This window comes from Ursus maritimus, unplaced genomic scaffold, assembly GCF_017311325.1.
Source record: "Ursus maritimus isolate PB19 unplaced genomic scaffold, ASM1731132v1 scaffold_18, whole genome shotgun sequence".
Taxonomy (NCBI): Eukaryota; Metazoa; Chordata; class Mammalia; order Carnivora; family Ursidae; genus Ursus; species Ursus maritimus.
Genome location: NW_024424230.1, coordinates 25,578,354 through 25,601,322, shown reverse-complemented (window position 1 = coordinate 25,601,322; position 22,969 = coordinate 25,578,354). Strand labels below are relative to the sequence as shown.

Here is a 22,969-nt window from a genome sequence, read left to right as displayed (position 1 = left end):
CCGCGTCCCCGGCCCCTCGCTCCGCGCCCGGCCGCCGGCCTGCGGGCAGCACGCGGACTCGGAAGGGCCTGGGCGTGCGCTCTGCCGCTGCCCCGCGCCACCGCGGCCCACGCACGACGAGAGGGCCGTCACCCCCAGGGCCGAGTCACCCCCCGGCAAGAGCGGAAGGGCCGCCCGCAGCCGCGCAGCCCAAAGCACTGACCGGACTCCCGAGCCGCGTGAACGACGACCGCCGCCGCCGCCGGGGCCTCGTGGTCGCTCTGCGTCGCCTTCGGGGCGTCGTAGGTGCTCACTGGACACCTCCGAGGGCGACGTGTGTCGCAGCTTTGCTGCGGGAGGCAGGAACTGCTGCCGAAGGCCCCACGGGTTGTCCTCAGCTCGCCGGCCCGGCTTCGTGCCAAGGGCTGCTGTTCCATCCTCGCGGCCGCCCTCCAAAGTCACTTCCTCCTCTCGGGCCGCGTGAGGAAAGGAGGAACTGAGGCAGTCCGATGGCGTACGCTTTATCTAAGGTCACCATCCGTTGGCGAATCGGGGCCCAGACCCGAGCCCTCGGATTCCGGGGCGGGATGCATTTTCCATTACGTCAGAAATGATAACCACGGCTTCACACTAGCGGCATGCTATCCTGTCCAGAGTCATTAAAGACAGAAGTTTGTTTAAAGAACACAGCTGAGTTTTTATTCCATCATCCAAGATAACTCAAGTATTTGACCGTGACAGGGGTGGTCTCCTTCAAGCATTCCAGCCTTACTTAGCATTCTTGGGGCTTACACGGCCCTAAGGGTACTGCGATCCCCAGCTGAGAAACACCCAGGCGACCTGAATTCCATAGATCCTCTATTTCCCAGTGTTCTCTTAAAGGAGTTTATGTTCAACAGCCCTTTTCCGACAATCACTAAATCTGTAATTGTAAACTTGAAGATCAGTTGTTCCTTGGCAGTAGTACTGATTAGGAAAAAAAGCACACCCACGCCAATATGAACTAGGGAAGAGTGGACACACAAAATATGTACTAATTTTCACAGGTGGTCTTTTAAAAAACGTAGGAACAACCCAGATTCTTAGACATCTCTCCCGTTTGTGATTTCAGTTCTTAAAAAAAATATAGAAACAAATCAATGAAATATTCTAAGATAAGGAAGTTTTCTAAGGGTTTACGTGCAGGGGGTTATAGGGATAGAGCAGAAAAGGGGGAAACAGGACGCAGAGGAGAGAATGCCGCTGACATTTGGCCGATGAAAATCACACAAGAGGTTATACAGACATTGCTAGGAACTCGAAATTTAGTTTGCCACATCTCACGGATTTTATTAACATATTTGATTTTATATTTACGTAAAATTTAAGCACCTGGATACTGAAATGATAAAAGACAAGAAAATAATGCTTCAGTTAATAAAATAGTTAAGCTTTTAGAGTTTAACAGTTCGTCACTGGTTATCATTTGAGAGTTTAAGAACCGAATCTCCTGTGCCTCATACTTCCTTTATACAAGTAACTTGCAGTGGAAAAGTCCTCTTTGACAACTTAAGAGCATAGGAAGAAACCACAGCGGTTTGCAGGCCACTAATGCTGTTACAGATGAAAGCATTCAATTATCTCCATAAAATTCAATTCCTTAGAAAATGTGTTTGTGATAGACTAAATACGTTTTTAAAATGTGGTGCTACCACACACTATTATTCAAGATCTTGATTTAAAAGTTGGAACGATGTAGTTTGTGGTTCTTGGGTAAAACAAAGACAACAAATCTGGTTTTTTTCAAGATAGAAATATTTTCAATATAAAAAGGCAACCTAGAATACTTCTACTCCAGATGTTAAGCTAGGCTTGTTTAAATCTTACTTCTTCCCACTGCAGCCCAAACATAAAAAACTTCAATCATTTTGAAGTGGGTCATCATTTGCATTAAAATCTTATTTATATGGCATTTCTATGTAGAAGTGGGGTCAAGTATAGCTTAGAGATAAGGTATCTCATGAATAAAACTTGAGTAAGATTTAAAATCAGAGTAAATGCTAGCTCAAGTTCAAGATAGGTGGTCTCAATGGAGAATCACTGTCAGGCAGTGCTTAAGGCCGCTGATGACTGCTACTTTTCATCCCAAAATCCTGCATAAAACTCCAAAGGGTTCTCTAGATTCATTATGTCCAGCTCTAAGTGAGCAAATGTTGTTAATATACACACACACACACGCCTATGTTTCAACTCCCCATGCCAAACGAGCAGCCCCTCCTTGGCTGGGGCTATGGCCGGGACTCTCCCGAGCTTGGCCCCAGACTGCCTGCAAGGTGGCACCACCTCTTTGTCCATGATGAAAGTCAAGGTGCTGCGCAGCGACCTGTGGCTTTTACCTCCTGGAGACCCAGGCTCCGCTGTTAGGTGTGGGCTGGCATCTACCCAGCTTGTGGCTGTCCGCTTTCCGCTCACCGTACACAGCAGTAGCTCAGTGGTGCCGTCTGGCTTTGGAGCCCATTCAGAGCCACAACCATCTTCAGCTCCAAGACCTCATTTTGAACAGCTTCTCGAGTTCTCTCCATCCATCCACATCGAATGCACTCTTGAATACCGTGCTTCGATGGTATTTTGTCCATCCTCTTACTGCACATTATTCAGAAGCACCTTCTCCTTCCTCTATGATCATCTTTCCTAGACTACTTTAAAATCTTTTTAAGCAATCTTATGACCTCTTAGCAATAAGGCAGGTGCAGAGGCAGCTAACAATACTACTGAAGACAGAAGGTAAAAGTGGTGGTCAGTCCTTATCTCAAACTCCATTTACTCCACAACCAATCATAAGGTCACGTAGCTTTGCGCTGGGGCAGAGGAACACATTCTGTCACTTGCAGCTTCCTAAACGGAGGCTTAGTCTGGCGCGGCTTATCACTGAACTTGGTACCCACACGTGATTCAGTGTTCTTGCCTTCTAGTAATGTGGTGGATTTAAAAATGCAATTGTCTTCCTATGTGCAAGCCAGCATGACATTTGCTTTTTTACAAAATAACCATCAGTTAAACCAATTCTACAAATTTCCATACCTAATCGTCACTGCAGAAAATAGCTTTTATGTATGCCTTTGACTTCTTTTGGATTCCTATATTTGTGAACTTTTAATTTTCACTGTGGGCTTTCTATTTTGAAAAGGATGAGTGTGTTAAAAAGGAAGCTGGACAACTGCATGGTGCAAACATGTTCTTGAGCAGCGAATGAACAGTCTTCACCTCGGACATAGTGGGTGCTTAAAATGACTGCACCGGAATACATCTGTTTGACGGTAATAGGCTTGCTTCCAAACTAAAGGGCTTCCAATCTATTCTGAAGCAAGGGGGAAAAAAGGATTTGCCAAATGGGGATAAAAACCCAAACATATCACATATTTCTCCCCTAGTCTTCAGCCCCTTGATAAGTATGTGCAGTTATGGACACTGGTTCTAATGAGAATCCTCCGGTGCAGAAAACCAGCGTTACTAACAGGTTAATGAACAGGAATGATCCCAGGGTGAGGGGACAGTGGAAAAAGGATCTCCTCTAGCCATCTGTCAAGTGCAGTGATACTGTAGTCAATGCTGGACGGTTCCTTTTAGATTGTTTAAAGAGTTCTAATGGTGTGGCAATTTACGTAGGATTTGTTTACATAGGCTTCTACCAATGCACCATGGTTGATGAGGCCATGCCAGTCCCTGGGCCATACAAGGCCAAGCAGGGGAGTGGATTTCAGCTTCTGAGGCCCCTTGTGTTGCATCCTAAAGCGTGTCTGTTTTCAATGATTGAAGAAAGCAGTCTGCTAACCAGAGAAGTACTGATTCATCCGAGGAGCTGAGCTCTTGCAAGGCACAAAGGAATTGGCTGATCTAAAAAGTTATTTTAGCTTTTTAAATGATTTCATGACAATATAACTAATTATGAGTAAGCTGTGTCAGGTTACTTAAGATTTTTCAATGGAATCTTACAGAAGTCTGTTTTGTCTTTTTTTTTTTTCTTGCTAAGAGTGTATTTGGAGAGTAAATGTGACTTTCACCTTCTAGTCTGTTTTTGTTTGCAGCACAGATGATGTGTATCAGAGACCATTAATTTGGCACAAGCAAGCTCCGAAATAAACTAAAATGTGTAACTTACCAGCACTGTGGGGTAGGCGTTACATGTGTGTTGTGGCGGGTAATATTAAGCAGTGCTGTCTGCCTGCCAGGAGAGGGGAGTAAACTTTTTAAATAACACAAAACTTAAAAAAGATGAACTCTTAATATCATACTGCCAGTATGTGAAATACATACACATTTCTTTGTTTTCATATCATTTAGGGCATGGACAGCAAAATATAACCCCCTCTAAAAATGACTGGTTTAAATTCAAATCAATTAAAACAATTAAAAATTAGTCCCATAATAACATGGTAAACAACTCAAGTGGCTTTTTCTTTTTAATGCTAGGAAAAATGTTCACCTTTCAATGGTGAAAGTACTGTTAACACAGGTAGAGAGCAAACAAGGTAAAAAGTGAAAGCACATACAGACACACACAAATATATATAAAAATTGACCAGAAATCACAGGACATTTAAGCAATATTTTCTTAAGTAGAACTATTTTTTTTTTGTACTTTAAATAGACTAAAATATTTGGTGTGGGCGGGGGGAAGGAAATCAGTATTTCACAATTTTAACTTGAAAACCAGCTGCAATACAGCCTCAGCTCATCGTTAAAAAAAAAAGTGGAACCACGTCGTACTTTTGACAACCATAGGATTAAAGCTTACAAAGCACACATCTACCGTCTACATCACAGTGCACAGAGGATGCGGTCTCCGAGGACTACCACAGGCAAACGACGACAGACTCTGCATCCAGCATATTGCATTACAAAATTAATGCTGCATTAGACAAATCTCACTTCCCGGGGTTGGTGTTCTAGCTGGTAAGCACCTGAGGGGTAGGGGGCTACCGAAACTGAGAGCACTGCTCAGTCTGGATCAGGACACCCAGTTCCTTCACCTGCCATTGGCTGATGCATTCGGTAATCTCAATACAACATTCGCCGAGAATAAACACTCCATTCTGGCTTCCTGAGCAGGACAGTCTGGGGAATGTAGCAGGGGACAGAGCATCAAAGGCCAGATGTTCCCTCGAGCGAAAAGAAATCCGCAGTACCACTCAGTTTTCTCTTACTGTTAAAAAGTTAAACTTCAGATTAGCTGTAACCCCATCAAGACGTGATTTGTACTTCCATACACACACAGGTTCTGAAGAACTTCGCTGTCTAGCTGCCTCTTCTGTTTCATGAAAACCCCGGTTACCCTCCCTGCATTCCTAAGTGTTCGTCTCACCACCACGCTGGGTCCATAGTTACTGGTTACGAATCTCACAGTCCACCCACAGTAATAAGGGATTGGAGGACACCTATCCAAGTATCCCAAATGTTGACAGCGCGAAGACAGCTGAACGTAATTCAACAACTACAATGTTTACAGGAGTGAGGGTCAATCACAAGAACACTTAGGGTGACCCTTCCTCCCGGTGTGCCCAGGACTTCCCCAGGTTTGGAACGAAAAGTCCTGCAGCCAGGGAATGCCTCAGTCCCAAGCACCCCGGGGCAGTTGGGCACCCTGAACCCACCGCTCACTCTTCCCTTAGGATCACTAGGGAAAAGATAAGACTTTCCAAGAGCAGAAAGCTACCTATGAGGGCATCAGCTCAAAAAAAATTTTGAGGACACTTGCTAATGGCTAGCTCCTAGAAGTCTATACATACCTCATTTAACGGTGCCGATTTTAATAGTCGGTAGTACCCTAAGCAAATCAGTGCTCAGTATATATAAAAGCTCGTTCTTGAAACCTGTTTTCAGACAAATCCTCTAAAGGTCCTTCTGGTTTTGTCCAGTTACATAGTATTTCACTGAATCTTTCTGAGATTTTTCAAAGCTAAATGAATAATTCAGTTTTATATGTCTTTTCATTTTCTTTTTTTAGGTGAAAACACTCTTTGCCAAGTATTTCCCACATTCTTGCTTCATATATTGAAAAGACTGCCAACTGGAGATATTCCCCAGATGACAAAGGCCTTGAATTGTTACTTTTAACAGAGTTCTGCCAGAAGGTCTGGCCTTGGGAAGAGATGGCAAAGAGTGTTCTCCGATAGGAACATTTTTATTTTGCCTACGATGCTGCAATCTAGTTCAACAACTGCAGGACCGCTTTCATCTCACCCTCCAGTTTTTCTTGTTTTGCCCTCTTGTCTAAAAATGGTTAGTGTCACAGCTTCACTATCACTAAGAAAGATACAGATATTTACGCCTTAAAGGTCAGGGTCAGAAAAGCAAAAATGAAGCCTGAGGTAAAGTTGGTCTAAAAAGTGACCAATTTGGGTTCTACGTTTGGGCAAGAAATAGGATTAAAAAAAAAAAATTATATCCATGCAGGTTACCTACTTGCTACATACGTGATTATTTCCCCCAATTTTCACTAATCTGTATGTATATTAGTTACATAAACCAACAAGTGACTACATTCTTAAAGCAGGTACATACATTCACCAGAAAAGCACCCTATTCTTTCTCACCAATGTTTTTTTTTTTGTTTGAACAATCCAAGAATGTGAATAATGAGATGGACAAACATATTTCTGAAGGGACTTACTGAAAAAAGGAAAACCTCTTTGGGAGAAGAGACTTTAGTAAGACTTCTATCCCTTCAAGACAGATGCTGAGAATCAACTTTCTGCTACGGCATTGTAAAGGGTAGAACTTAATATAGAACCAGAAATATGGCAAGTTCTCTAGTGACTAACAGTGTAAAATAGCCAAAAGCTTTAAAGCCACAGAGAGAAAGAAGAAAAGTGGAGTGGGAGATGGAAAATACATAATGAAGTATTTTTAGAATTCTAAAACTTCACTTCTGTCCTTTAATCAATATATTATGGATTTCGGGCTTCAATAAATTATCATCTTTAATTAGAAATACGAAGTAAATGCCTAACCCCCAACCCAGACGAGCAAACTGCAAATTCTGGAGAAACTAAGAGCTTTTTTTTTTTTTTTTTCTCTTTTTATGGAGGGTAGGAGAACATCATTTTCCAAGAACTGTTTTGAAGAGAAATCTAGAAGTCCTTTGTCTGCTATTCATGAATCCTCACTGCCATCAGCAGCAGCATTCTTCTTCCAAGGGCCCTTACATCTCAACCAGTGGCTGAAATTTGGGGTCCATTATAGATCTCATGGCAGCAAACCAATCGACGCTGACATTAACTTAGGCTAACACACTCTGGTCAGATTCTCTGTGAGTCAGAGATGACCCAAAGAACCTTGGGAAATCCGTTTCTGCTGAGCACAGCTAAGAAAGTTAGGTCTGAACCACCGTTGGCTGCCCATAACTACCAAAGAACTTGACTCAGTGGTGCTACTTCCCACGGTATTCTTAAGCAGCTTAGCAATCTTAAACCAAGAGGAAAAGAAGGGGAAGAAGCAATCTAACATTAAAAAAAAAAAAAAAAAAAAAAAGTGAACCCTAAACTAGTACCTTCCAGAGACCATTGGATATATAATCATTTAATGAATGGGTGTCTATTGCAGTTTTGATGTTCATGAATTCCAGTTATGATTCTTAATTATCAGGCTGCCTAAAAATGGCATACTAACTGAACCACCAAATCACGACTCTGGCAGAATAAATAAATTACTCTGAAGATCTGAAAGGAAAACGTCTGCAAGCAAATTAGGGGAACTTTTACTGAGATCTGAGATTTAAACAACAGAATCATTCAACGGTGTTAAAATGTTAAGCATATAAATGACCCCTACTGTTCAGGTTTTTCTAGGAGTGTGTATGTACACATAAATCCATACACACATGTTATATAATTTATTTCCTACTAAAAGATTTAAGGCAGTTATGCTGTATATAAAGTTACATATAATATCCAAGATAAAACAGTTTCTACTCAAGAAATTACATGACACACTAGACAAGTTCTTATCATAAAGGCTATTATGAGGCTGTCTTTATCTTATAAGTATAGCTGACATTTCCTGGTTGAGGCTCCAAACACAGGAATTCCACTCTAAGAGATGATTTGTCCCTCAATCCTCACACATAAAAGGTAGTCTGAACAGATAAAATAGTCATGAAAACCTGAAAAGGAAGATAGAAAAGGAACTCAATAGTAGGATTCTGACTACCTCTAGAGACCACTCACTGCCATCATCACTCTTGATTGTACTAAATACAACAACCCAATATGCTCCAAGGTGGAAATGGGCTAGTATTACAGGAAAATCATTGGCTGCAACCACTGGAAAAGTTCCTAATCCTAAACATAACTTAAAATAGAATCTATAATTTATGCTATCTGTTAGTCACAAAGACATTTAACTGGAGAGAATTTCTGAGCCATTTGTAAGATTTAAATGATTGACCAAGTGGAACAACAGCAACCTCCATGGTGGAGAAATTAGGACCCTGGGTATGAAAAGCACCATCCTTTTTGGTCTTTAGTACAGTTCAATGGAGAGAAACATTCTGATGTCTGCAGATAAAACACGGCTGGCAAGGAAGAGGGCAACCAGCAAGACCACAAGGGATACATTCTGTTATGAGAAGGGGAGGAAGAATACAATTCAGTTGAATATCAAGAATTTAGCCAAGTCAAGCTCATGAAGCAAAGAACCTGGGCAATAATTTGTCATGTCTGAACATCGACGAGTTAGATCAGAGTAAGAGAAAAGACCACGTGTTGCTTATGTCCACAGACTACCTAGTTATCTACAGAGATACAGGGGAAATGGTGTGGAAGGGTGCAGTCTGTGAAATCATCATGTGTGGCTATGAAAGTAACATAAAGACAAATTTTAAGTAAGGTGAACATTTTCTGTGTTACTTTATAACTCACCATCAACCAGACCTGGAGAGTACTGGATAAATGCTCAAGTGCTTATTATTAAATAATAATTTTTAAAAAAAAGACAGAAAGATCTTAAAGGTATATTTGGACAGCTTTTGGAAGAGGTAGAGAAACCAACTGGGCATATATAATCTTTTACTTGATTTCAATTAGCAAGAGACCAGACTGATTGTTTTTCACCTTCGAAGTCTTAGTCTTGATTGAAACCGACCTAAAAGGCACAAATAAATTAAAATTAAAATAATTTTGACAAAGGAGAAAATCTGGTAAGTTTAAAGGCAGATGAATCAAGCAAAACTGATATGGTTTAAGGTTAAGAAAAATGCTAGATATTAAACAATTTGCAATTATGTGCTTAGAATACAGAGTAAGAGTACTGAATAAGAATACTGAGCTTTCAAGAAAAATTAGGGAGATTTCCTTCTGGCAAAGTGGCAGGTCCTGAGAGAGGAGTAACTCCACAGCTTGAGGGCCAGGACTAAATCCTACCATCTTGTCATTACTCAGCACCTAGCACCGTGGCTGGGTAAAGGGCAGACATCAATAGCTGTTTACTGAATGGATGACGTAATGTATAATTAGTATAACTGGTGTAGTTCGAACCTCATCAAGGAAGGTTCCCTGAAGTAGGAGAAAAGAACACAAGCAGGGTTGTTCCAAAATGTGGGCTGAAGTCCACTCATGTGTTTTAACCCTTAACAGTGCTTACACAGGCTTACACAGGCTTACACAGACTTACACAGGCTTACACAGACTTACACAGGCAGACTTACACAGACTTACACAGGCTTACACAGACTTACACAGGCTTACACAGGCTTACACAGACTTACACAGGCAGACTTACACAGACTTACACAGGCTTACATAGACTTACACAGGCTTACACAGACTTTACGAACTTTTTTTTTTTTTTAAAGCTGTAAACTCTTTTTTAAAAAGAAATCTATATAGAACTCCATTACAGGATAAAAATGAAGCTGCCACTGGTTAAACCGAAGTCGATGGGGAACGTCACCAGCCTCCGATTCCCTAGGGCGGCTCTCAATGGACTTGACTGCAAACCACCACACCTTAGAAACATGATGGAAAACGTGTTCACTCAGTTCTCGTGTGAAACCGAGCAAGTTACCAGCCCTGTGGAGGGGGAATTCTAAATAATGCTGCTCACCTGAAGCAGAGACCAAATTCGACGTCGAGAGCTTATCGCTCAGAAGAATGAAAACAAGCCCAGTAAAGGGGGGAATGATCAACAAAACTGGAGCCACAGGAGACAAAACAGAATTCAAGAAACAGCATCTCCTAAAAAGGCATGTAAGATTATTGAATACCGATGGAGTCAACTGCTCCAGACATGGTAAGCGCTCAGTATAACAGGTATTTTCAAAGCATGGGGTTCCGGTTTAATATTGCAGGGAAAACCCCGACACAGCTGTACAGATGTAATCACTGCTGGCATGCTGTTGTCGGCACTGCTTCACTAGACACCTCCATCCAAGACTGACTAATTGCCAGGCCTTTCTGCCACTTTCAAAGTTGTTCTCTGCCCCAGAACTGTTTCCTGACATCACCACAAGTTCTCAAGGAAGGTAAAGCCTTCCAAAGGGCAGAGGCCACACTGGCTCTCTGCAGGTGGTCTGACAGTGGTCATACCTGGGACCCACGAAGCCGTCTATCACGAAGTAAGGCCACCCTCAACTATTATAAATTATAGAAGCCTTCTGGTCCCCAAGTTTGGATCTGTGTAGAGACTTCTGTGTCAGCGTTAATACCTAATAATGAGTTTCCTTCACAACGAACCTTGGCATTTGATGCCTTTCTCCCTGCCAGGAATGCCAATCTCCCAGGCTCTCCCCATGGCTTGCTCCCTTCTCACGTCAAATGTCAGCTCAAGCATCACTTCCTTAGAGAAGCCTTCCCTGGCTGTGCTCTACCACAGTCCCGTTTATCTCCTTCACAGACAAATGAGCTAAATTAAGGGTTACAGTAACTGATGTCTCAGCCATGGCCGGGACCGGATCTGACTTGTTCACCTTTACCCAAAGCAAAGAAAGTTCCTGGCGGACGTAACAGGTGAACTGTAACTATTCGTTAAAGAAGAGAAATTACTATGCCAAGTCTGCGTGAACACATACATGTACACACAAATACAGGGAGATGGGGGAGTACCTAGTAGAAAACAATCAAATGCAGAGACTACTGAAAATGGTATCGGTAGAGACAGCTGAATACGGTTTCAAAGCACAAGTACCAAAGGTGTCTATCTCCAAAAATCTGAAAATTTACTAGAAGGGGGTCAGGAGTGGTGGCTATTTCCCTTTTCTAAAGAGACGCAAACAAGAACTGTTTAAACTGCAGAGTCGACATTAGACATAAGGATGATCTGCCACTGAATGGACTCCCAATAGAGCTTCTGGAATCTCCTCTTGCCACAGAGCATAAAACGTCATTGGTTATGATAGTCAACCACACTTTCAGGATTAGTTAACAGCTCAGACTGTAGGTAATTATTAGCTAAAAAACTTGCTAAACTGCTTCTCCCCCAATGTTTAAAATTCTAAATTCATAATTATGTAAAATAACATCGATTTTATAAATTTAATACAACATACTTTAAAAACAGATGGCCCTTATCTGCTGATCATACCTCAGCATCACTTTTGTAGGTATTTTGCAGAAGCAATTACATTTACAAAAGGTCCATTTCATAATACAATCTGGTAACTAAATCAAATGAAACTCAGAGAGCACTAGGTCTGCTACTGAAATATTTTAAAATAGCTTTTAAAAAAGAGTGTTTATATCTATAGATTGGCTTTAAAAAAAGGATAAATATACTGAAGTAATTGTAGCATATCCCTGAAAATAATTATACTGCCATTTGTGTTTTGATGAGGTGTCAGGATAAATCAACAGACTGCTTGGTTACACAAGTCTATTACTATCCATTGAAATCTGTTGTAAGACAAAGGGACTTACTCCGTATGAACTCGTACTGTGCCCCAGAATTAACTGGTGCTGGCAGTATCAGAGTCACCATTACTAGTGAAGGATGTCATGCTACACAGTTTTGGTATCAGGGCAAAAGTGGGAATGGAGAAGAGGTCTGGAAAGATTTTCTGCAAAGTTTCCATATAGTGAGATTTAGCAGTAAATAACACAAAATGAATGTGTAAGACCCACTGAACACATTAAGGTCAAGGATTTCAAAAGTTAATCCATTTTTCTTCCCCCAAGGGTTTATTTTTGGTAAAAGGCAGAAAAATTAGTTTTTCTACAAGGGAAATCTGCTTCTAAATGATAATTTGAAAATCTTGATATATATTATATATTAAAAAAGACACACAAAAATAACGGAGAAGTGGGAATAACAGATTAGGTACTGTAACTTTATAAAGGCTTGCCTAAATCAAGAAGCAGCACACACACACCTAATTTATGCAAACTAAAAATGTATATAAACAGCACAATACTGTGATACTGGATCATGATACATTACCTGTACACATAACTACTACTGTTATTAATAAACCTTTGGGACACTCAGTTTTATGCCCAACAAGACATCAGTTAAGTCTTTAAAATCTTTTCTTTCTCCTGTATGGGAGGGTATTTCTAGACACTAATTTTCCCATCTAATATTCGAATATAGGAAACCGATTCCACAAGGTGCTTTAATTGATGAGACCTCAAGTGCTGTTTTCTCTCTTGAACTTTTGGACAGTAAACAGTCCATGGGGACCACACACAAATACTATGACAGAAGAGTTGTTACATTAAGTCTTTTGATGGGACTTGAGTGGTGACGAAGCTTTATGACATGCTCGAGCAACGCACTGAAGGGGATCCCATCTGAGTCAATACTTTGTCCAACCACTGTAGAGGTCCATTCAGATGAAGCTCAATCCAGCAAGGAGTGCTCGTTACCGTCTGCCTTCTATTTAAAAGAATACAAGAAAAGAATTATGAAATTAAAAGAACAACATGGCAATGCTTAGCAATATGCATTAAGAATTTAGATAAATTAAAAGGTTATATATACTAAACCCTACATTCTTTTGAACAAGTATTAAGTCAGGATAGCTATTACTTTGAAAACTATTTAATCCTCAAAGTCTAACAAAATATTTCTAATGATTTTTTTTTTTTTGCTTTTAAAGAGATTAACAAAAACATTCTTTTCTCCTCAAATTAAAAATGAGGAGGGTGACCTGAGTACTTAACCATCCAAACTGAGACACGTTTAAGAATGAACAGAGTCACTATTAATAATCACCCCAGGGCAAGAGACTCAAACCAGGACTATCCCAAGCACACCGGAAGACAGTCACCCTACTTAATAATCAACCACAGGGTAGAGGATACTTGAATACCAAGTAAAGTCTAAATGGAACAGGGTTCGAATTTTAAGCATACCAAAACAAGACAGAATTCTGACCGAAGCTTATCACAGAATGTTAAGAGCTAGAGTTCAGCTTTCCCTAAGTCAATGAGCAACATCCCCATTAGAAACATCGTACAGGCTTTTAATAAGAAACACTTCTAGTACTTTGACATAACGGGACTGTGGGAACTACAAACTGTTCAATGACATCCTGTCACTTGCATGTACTGATCTGAGTTCTGTCTTATTTATTATATACAATAAGTCGGTGAGTCCGCATGCTTCTTCAGTGTGACAGCCCTTCAAACATGAGAACAGGCCATTATCAACTCTTCATCTCCAAGTGACACATGCTCAACAAAATTTAAAACTGTATTTCAAAGGATGTGGTTTTCGATAGCAGATGGTGTCAGCGCCCCACTATACCCTTCGGAGTTTTCAGTGTTCTCTAGCCAATTTCCAATGGCGTGTATCTGGCTTTCTGTGTCTGAGAACTTCTCTGCTCTGGCCACGTGTGCAGCAGACTGTAAGTGCTAGGAAATTAACCTCCCCGGGAGCGGCCCTCAACCAATGACATGGGAACTGGCATTTAAATGCCCAGTTTCCTTTCCTTCTGGGTGGGAGAATTCTGTCTGTTCGTAACTGTTTCCCACCTTTTCCTAGGGGAACAGCTCTAATGACCCACCCAGTACAGCAGATGGCTTCATAATGCTTTTGGCTGCCTTCCCTCCCCTACCTCACTTCCCCACTTCCGCCTTCCTTAGCAGTGCTTCCTCCATTTCCTGAATAAACTCCTTGCACTTGAATCCTTGTCTCAGGGTCTGAGATACACTGAGACATGCTGATATGCGATCATTCCTAAAACATGACACGTGGAACGTAATACCACAGTCTCAAATCAGAGCCGTACAAACTCACTATCTTATTTTGATTTAGATAGTACACTTCGGTTTATGCAGCTTAAGATTGCACCGGCACACTTCACAAGTTAACTCACATTATCCAGGAGGCAGAGGCAAGACTGACCCTTCTCCACCTTCCCCTCTGTTCTTCCTATTGTTCCTCACAGAAAGTTCCTCCTGCCTTCTAGCTCTCCCTCAGGTCAGGCCTTCTGCGGGCTTCGGCCAAGATCTCTTTTACTTTTTTTTTTTTTTTTTAAGATTTTTATTTATTTATTCGACAGAGATAGAGACAGCCAGTGAGAGAGGGAACACAAGCAGGGGGAGTGGGAGAGGAAGAAGCAGGCTCATAGCAGAGGAGCCTGATGTGGGGCTCGATCCCATAACGCCAGGATCATGCCCGGAGCCGAAGGCAGACGCTTAACCGCTGTGCCACCCAGGCGCCCCATGGCCAAGATCTCTTTTAATTTTGATTCTGTCATTTGCTGAATTCTGAGTATTTCTCAGTTTGTTTTCAATCAGATCATTTATTACTAGCTTAGCAGAACCTTCAGGAATAATTCTTAATCCAGGCCACTGAGTGGGGGAGTAGGTTTCAGAAGGCTGTGACTATTATTTGGGCACAGAAATGCACCTGAGGCATTATTTATCCCCTACCTATTTACTCACTTCAGTACCAATTCACTGAACTCCGACATTCTTCTCACTTAAATAGAAATTCTTTGCACATCTGTATTTCCTGTTTACTACATTTCCTGATCTTTATACTGGCAAACATGCTGGTATTACAGAAACTGAAAAACAGTTTTAGAAATCTAGCCATTAGATCTATCTCCTCAGCTCCAGTGTCATTAAGGATAAAAAGTTCCTGGCAACCACCAACAGTTCACAGATAGAAAAGTACCTGACATTATTCGTATCTGTAAATGTTAAAGGAACCTAGTTTTTATTATCCAAAGTAGATATGCCTCTAACTCTATACCAATAAAAACATACTGTATATTACTGCTTCTCGTAATTACAGATTTTAAACTCTCTCGGGGTTTAAGAATGGCAGAGTCCACAGTGCACGAAGGACAGCACCTCTCTCCACCAATTAAAACTGTCCTTAGCAGCAGAGCTACAAACAGACGTGGAATTCTCCCCGCCCTCTGCAGTTCATGTTTAACTGCAGTAAATTTCTACTACCATGTTGTGCAGTGTTCTCATCTTGTGAAGAAAAAAAAAACGTGTGACCTAACACCTGGTATCAGATAGTACCATTTGAATCTCATTTTTAGTATCAACTCAGGCCAATTCCAGTGCAAGGCAAAAAGCAACTCTGCATTTTAAAGGCATCACACCTCGAAAGGGAAATGATTAAATGAATTATTCTAATAGAACTTGGACAAAATAATAAGTCTTCATGCTAAGATAAAAATATATAACATGATAAAGTTTTCAACCAGCAGACCTCAAGTCTCACCGTCTCAAGAGGCACACACCTCCCAAAATTTGCTGAAGACAGAGAATCAAGTCCAAATGAAATGAAATACTTTTTGAAGGGCCCAAACTGCCGGATGAAAGAGGAATACTCCTGCTACGCCCTATGACTATCTTCACATGCAGGCTTTCAGAGAGTAGCAGTGTGAACTGGAGAAGGACTAGGTATTTTACTTAGAGTTCTAGCCTTAGAGATACTAAGGAAGTCTTCCCTTTCTCTGATGTGGAATCCAATCCACCGTTTAATTTGGCAATAACCTACTCTATCTTATCCCCTGATGACAAATTAGCTTCTGTAGAACTCATTATGTCACTGTTACTACTCTCCTTGGAGAGGGTGTTAAGAGTCAAGGAGAGCTTTCTTCAAGTCCCAACTCCACCACTTACAAAGTGTCTTTGGGCAAAGTATCAAATCTTTTCTAAGCCTATTTCCAAATAAGTATTAGTATGAACCATTTTTTCCAACCATATAAAAAAAAGAGAGCACAGAAAGAGTAATTTTTAGCCAGGCCGAAACGTGTATGTACTGCACTGAAAACACGGCCCAGCGCCTGACATGGAAGAAGTACGCTCTCCTGTCGACCTCAACCTTACATTCAGCTGGTCTCAACTCAGCTGTCCGGCCGTATTCTTCCTTACCTTCTGAACCCCAGTCCAACTGCACTGCATTCTAGTGTCAGGATGGTCGTTCCCCAAGCCCTCCTAACTGAAATGCTACGCATCTTTCAGAACTCAGACCATGTGCCATCTCTACCAGAAGCCTTCGCAGAGCCCCAGGGAAAATGTCTCTCTTTGCGTGAACTGACATACGCCTTCAAATATACCCCTTCCCCCCCGGATGGTATTTAACACCCTGCATTACACTTCAGTGCGTGCCTGAACAGGTTGTAAACCTGTCTTCCACAAAGCCAGCACAGGCATTTGCGGAAGCTGTGAATGCAGAGACCCCCAACTCCCTTTTGTTATTCTGCATCTGTTCTGCTGACTCCATAACCTTAAGGAAAAGAAACACATGCAAACTCCAGGAGATGCAAAGAACCCAAGAAAAAAGAATTACATGACAGAATTTAAGAACTGAATATGTATTTCATACCGGTATTCTGCTCCCCACCCCTTCACAAAACTCATTCTTATGGTGCACATTCTAGTTAGCTGATACACGGCTTCGAAACCCTGATTAACAGACTGAGCCAGAAGAGCAGCAAATTCCTGGTTGTTGAAGATCTTCAGGTTACAGCCTATGATTGAAAAAAGTAAAAATTGTGTAAAGAAAACCACTGTAAGACGATCATTTTAAAAGGGCTACAGAGCTTAAAAAATGAGCATGCAAATCATCCCCCGATTCCTAAAATTAACAGCAACTGGAAAAGCTCAGCAAGTTGATAGGATAGGTTGATCGACATTGGTGTATCCATACCTGGTGGAATTTTACACACTGTTGCAGGGTGCCAGCCGTATCTCTGATTACAGTTGGGGCTCTGCACAAAGATTGCACTATCACTTAGGCACTCAGCAAAAACTTCCCCACCTATGTAATATAAGCGCACGCCTCTTCCTAAAACAAAATACATATGGGATTAGTTTTATAACACTTCCTGTTTCAGCATGACTTTGGAAGAGTCTCTTCTTGGACGAGTATTAAAATGATGGAAGCTATTTTGATAACCCTTCCCACAGCGATGCCTTTCTGAAGCCTAACTTTGAAGCATACCACTCTATATTTTTCCAAGTATGTTTTAACAATGATTTTATTGATTTCAAAAAATAAGACATGCTTATCAAAAGTATTTAGACAATGGAGAAAAGTACATGGCTAGTAAAATAAAGAATTTCATACAAATTATGTATTATTTTAAAATAAGTAAAAGAAATTAAGTTTAAAGGAATTAACTCTGAATAAATATGCCTTCACTATAATAAATAGTATTTCCTTAACAATCCCACTAAGGTTAAGAAAAAAGCAAATAAAAATGAAGACATTAAAGTCATGTGTCCCTTTTAAAATTACATATTAAGGTGACAACCAAATCCCTAGATAGATAAGCAGAATTAGGTAAGGAAAAAATATGCTGGGAGATTTTAACAGACTTCTTTCAAAATCTAACAAATCAAACACAAACAAAATATTAGTGACATAAGGATTTAAAAAAGCCAACCATGAAAGGCAGAGATCTAAGACAGCAGCTGAGGTTCTCACCCCTGGTGTGTATACATCTCTATTATTCAGTCAAGCATGAATCTAGGTGCTGCGATTAAGGAGTTTTTCAGATGTAATTAAGATCTCAAATCAGCTGACCTCAAGAAAAGGAGATCTTCTTTTGGTGGGCCTGACTTAATCAGGTGATATCCCTTAGAAAGGACCGGGCTGTCCCTGGTGAAAGCGGATTCAAAATGAGAGGGTTCAGCGGCAGAGATTCTCCGCGGCTCACTGTGAAGACGGAGGGTCCATGCGGCAAGGAATGCCGGTGGCCTCTAGCTGTTGAGAGCACCTTCTAGCGGACAGTCTGGAGGAAATGAGGACCTCGGGGCACAACTTCAGGGAAGTAGACTCTGGAACAATCACGTGAGCTCGGAAGAGGACCTCAAGCTCCAGACGAGAACACGGCCAGTCAACACCATGGTCTCCTCTTCTGAGACCCGGAGGAGACTCCTAACCCATGCCTGGACTCCTGATCTGCAGCAACTGTGACATCACAAATTTGTGTTGTTTCAGGCTGATAAGAGTGTGGTAACGTGTTATGCAACACAAGAAAACTAACAGAACCACCTACAGGCCAGATTTAACACATAAACACAGAACCTGACACCCTGCTCTCACAACCACAGAATATTGTGAAACCACCAAACATGTACTTGACCAGCAGGAAAAGATTAAATCCAAAAAGTAGAGATTTTCCAGGCTATAGTCTCTGATCAAAACCACCTGATAAGTTAGAAATCAAAAGTAAAAAGACAATTCAATAATTACAGCAACCTAAGATTGTGTAGAGAAGTATACACGGTAGAGAAAACCTTCTGTTACCTGTTTGCAGAACCCCAATTAAAACACAGGCAGAAACAGAACTATTTTAGTTAAGGATCGGGCGGGTATTCAGAAGCCCTCCTTACCTACAAGACACCTAAGATGATACAAAATGTACACAGCAAGCAAGATGTGAGAAATTCCACACGGAGCCAAGTCACAGCACTGCGCAGTCACGCCTACTGTTTAGTGACCGGCGTTATTTCTCACAAGAAGCGACAGTTAATTCATCAGAAACAGAAGCAAACTATTGTTAAAAGAGGGTTACTTTAAGGTAATGAGAACTCTGTTCAGTTATATTAGTGGCACTCAAACTTTTTTTTTTACCTCACTGCCAAAAAAATACTGGAGACCTCAAAGAGTCGCTGTTATGTGGACTCCATCTATGGAAACTTACCACATTTGATAGTAAAACTGAGATTCAAAAAAATGTATTAGTTCATTTAAAAATCTAAATAATAAACCTATTATATATTCACATGAATAACACGGTTATGAAAAATAACTACTTCCCTTCCCCCCCAAAATTAGTGAGAATAGCAACGCTTCACATTTTTGCAACTCTCTCTAATGTCTGACTTAACAGAAGAGAGCTGGATTCTCGTCAGATCCTACATGCAGTCACTTGCAAAATCATATGCCTTGTAGTTTCTGGGCTATTTCACTGTACATTCATGAGTGAACAAGAGTGAAAAAGGAAAAGAGGATCTTAGTAGCATTATGAAAACAGTTCTGACCTCAGAAACGTGCTAAAAGGATACCGGGACTACTACATTTTGAGATGCCACAGAATTATTTTTTGAATGATGTATTAAATAGCAGTTCTTATTTAAAAATCTCTTGCTTCGGATCGATGGTGAGCAGATTTAACTGTTTGATATATGAACTCATGGAAGGGGGAAATACCAGATATCAACAAACTGAAAAAAAGTCATGGTCTGTTAAAATGATAATTCTGAACTCTGAACATGACAATCTCATGACTGGTCGAGACGAGACTCAGCAAAGTAATTTTAACACCTATTTATTGACGGACTTAACAGCATCAAGGGTGTCAAACAGAGAGGAGCAAAGGTAAGGGTGTGCAGATCTGTGAGAGCAGCGAAGCCGTGCGCGGACACGGACAGAGACGAGGCAGGCGACTGCACACAAGCTCTTGATGTGGTAAACCACACAGGGCTCCCGTTATGAGGAGATGGCAATGGTTCTTCACACAAGGGAAAAACACGTACCTATATGTCTTCTTGTCATTTCTACAGTCGCATTTCGGTTGACGTTGGAGAGCAACCCTAGGCAGAACCTCTCTGAATTGGATGGGTCTGTGAAACCGTCTACAGTGAGGGAGGGCTGTGATGCGTGGAAGGTCTCGCCAACCCTCTGGTTTAATTCATAGTATGCTATTGAACACCAAAATGCAGGTTCTGAGTAAGTAACTGGCTGCAAATCTGGGGAAAAAAACCAAACCCATAAAAGCACGAAATGTTGTGTGAACAGTTCAAGCCAAGAAGAGATTGAATATCATCAGATATCTGTACACACTCTATGCCAGCCTCCACTGGCGACCGCTCAGGAAGCGGACTTAACATCTACACCACGAACTCCAGTTTCCAGTAGATCACACCAGATTCTCAGTTTCAAATTTCCCCCATCTCATAAAGTCATCTAATCTTCAAACATCTTTTTTAGACTTTATGGTGGGTCATGTTCTACTGGTAGTATTATCCAAGTTCATGTTCAAATATAAACCCATCGCAGGCAAAGTAAATCAACTTGCATAATAAAACTAATTTGGGGGTAGGATGAAGTGGAATAAAGCTGGAGCGAGGACTGAGTCAAAAGCCACAAGAAGAAAAATTCTATCATAATAACAGGATACAAAATACGACATATTTTTGACATTGTCTATTTTAACAGGAGATTCTCCGTGAGTTACCCTAGTTACAAAAATAGAAAACCCACGCATACACAAGGAACAGAAAGTAATAAAACACAAAAAGCATGGAAGTGAAAACAGAATATGGAATCAAAAGAATTTACATATTTCATGGGAAAACTAGGACCACATAAATTTAACTTCTATAATTTTGATTAAAAGACACAAGCAGGGGCGCCTGGGTAGCTCAGTTGGTTAAGCGTCTGCCCTCTCAGCGGGGAGTCTGCTTCTCCCTCTGCCCCTCTTGTGCTCTCTCTCTCTCTCACATGAATAAAATCTTAAAAAAAAAAGACGTAAGGATTATAATGGGAAAAAAATGTAAATATTGTAGACTAAATTCCTAATGTGTAGAAACTGAAGAGACATTGTGAAATACTGAGGTAAACTGAAGGCTAAGAATTAACTCACAATGTACACACACACACACACACACACACACACACACACCCCTCCCATGCCCCACATACGTGTATACATACATACATACATATATATGGATATACACCTCATATTAATAACTGCTATTACAAAACATATCCTAAAATAAACATACCCATATAAATCTAGCCATAATAGGTCATAACACTTTCCATGAAGAATACGATTTCCATGAATAGAAAGATTTATTAGGTTTTTATGCTTGTACATGTCAATAGAAAACACTTTTAGTAGTATTAAGGCAAATTATCATTTTTAAAAAGCACAAATTTGAACAATCATTTGATTATTCATTGGAATCCGTTTCTCATATATATGAAAAGTAATTATCGGAGAAGACATATAATTTACTGGCATAGTGGGAGTATTTGCAACTTACCCAAACTATGATTAACGGGGGAAAGAGTAGTAGGAGATAGTTCTGCTGGAGATCCTGAAACAAAAGGATTCAATCTTATAATAGATGTGCAAGTACTTCCAGAACTTCTGACCAAATAATAAATAAATAAATAAATAAATTAATTAATTAAATGAGGATATATCTAGTTGTAATTAATGATCACAAATAATACAGATAAGTTACATTCTAAGACTTCAAAATATGCAAGCACTATATGGGAATTTAATTTTGAAGGCTTCAGTATATAAAGGTACAGAAGAAGCTACTCAGTTCCCTTCTCAAAGGCATCCAGTGTTGCCAGTTCTTTGGGTACTCTTCCAGAAATATTCTATGAACCACACAAGCAAATATATTGTTCTCTGCCCCCCACCTTGCTTTTTATATACAAATGGTAACAGTTCTGAACTTTGCTTTTATTTTACTTACTGTATCAGGGATGCTGATGTGTCCTTATTTCTCTTTCCCTCTCTCTATATTAGCCACATACGCTTATATGATGGTGTAGTACTGATAGATACTCAGACTATTTTCAATCTTCTGCTTTATGAACCAAGATTGCAATAACTAATCTTGTACATTTTGCATATTTTCAATCATATCTTTTTTTTTTTTTTAAGATTTTACTTATTTATTTGACAGAGTAAGAGAAAGAGCACACAATAGGGGGAGCAGCAGAGGGAGAAGGAGAAGCAGGCTCTCCGCTGAGCAAAGAGCCCAATGTGGGGCTCGATCCCAGGACCTCAGGATCATGACCGAGCTGAAAGCAGATGCTTAACTGACTGAGCCACCCAGGCGCCCCCATATCATTTTCTTAACAGAGAAACCGCCAGGTCCAAGGGCTGTACTACCATGATTTTGGTAGATTTTGCCCAAACTGTCATCTATAGGGGTTGTACCAGTTTACAGTTCCAGTAGCAACTGGTGTTACAAGGATGAATGGTGTTAGCACTGATCAGTGAAAACATGCTTTCACAAGTATGGTTTTAATCTGTATTTCACTTGTAAACAACAGGGAACAGGCAGCTTTATACTTCTTTATATTGCAGTTCCTTTGTGTGTAGTCTCTTCTTTTGCTCACATTTCTACAGTGGTGTGGGTCACTCTTCTCACTGATTTCTAGAAGGCTCTTTATGTACTGGGGCTATTGGTCCTTTTATGTTATGGGTTGTAAATATTTGGTCATCTGTCTTTGACTCTTCATAATTTTCATTAAGTAGAATTAAAAAACATTTTGTGTGTTTTATCAATCATTTTGGGGTGTCACACTTTGATAAAACAGTCATGACAGCTGGATATTCTTGACTTACTCTTAACTTTAAGGAGATATTTCTAGTATTTTACCATTAAGTATGAGGCGGATCTGAGGATGTGAGATAAAATTCCTTATTTAGCATTTCTGCATCAATAATCTTTTTTTTTTTTTAAAGATTTAATTTATTTATTTGACAGAGATACAGCCAGCAAGAAGGGGAACACAAGCAGGGGGAGTGGGAGAGGAAGAAGCAGGCTCATGGCAGAAGAGC

At 40.5% G+C, this 22,969-nt stretch overlaps 1 protein-coding gene across 5 annotated transcripts in view; it reads right to left on the bottom strand.

Moving 5' to 3' along the window:
- Positions 1–12,105: 12,105 nt before the first annotated feature.
- SMAD2 (SMAD family member 2) overlaps positions 12,106–22,969 on the bottom strand; it is a 77,679-nt gene continuing 66,815 nt past the window's right edge. For 4 of the 5 annotated variants that reach the window (XM_040632535.1, XM_040632534.1, XM_040632538.1 and 1 more), the window contains 5 exons: positions 21,426–21,479; positions 19,908–20,120; positions 17,071–17,208; positions 16,747–16,891; positions 12,106–12,825 (listed from right to left, as the gene is read on the bottom strand). In XM_040632535.1, coding sequence (XP_040488469.1) covers positions 12,702–12,825; positions 16,747–16,891; positions 17,071–17,208; positions 19,908–20,120; positions 21,426–21,479 — 674 coding nt within the window. In that variant the 3' untranslated portion in view covers positions 12,106–12,701. The remainder of the gene's footprint in view (positions 12,826–16,746; positions 16,892–17,070; positions 17,209–19,907; positions 20,121–21,425; positions 21,480–22,969) is intronic. The other variant, XM_040632537.1, reaches the window with a different exon arrangement.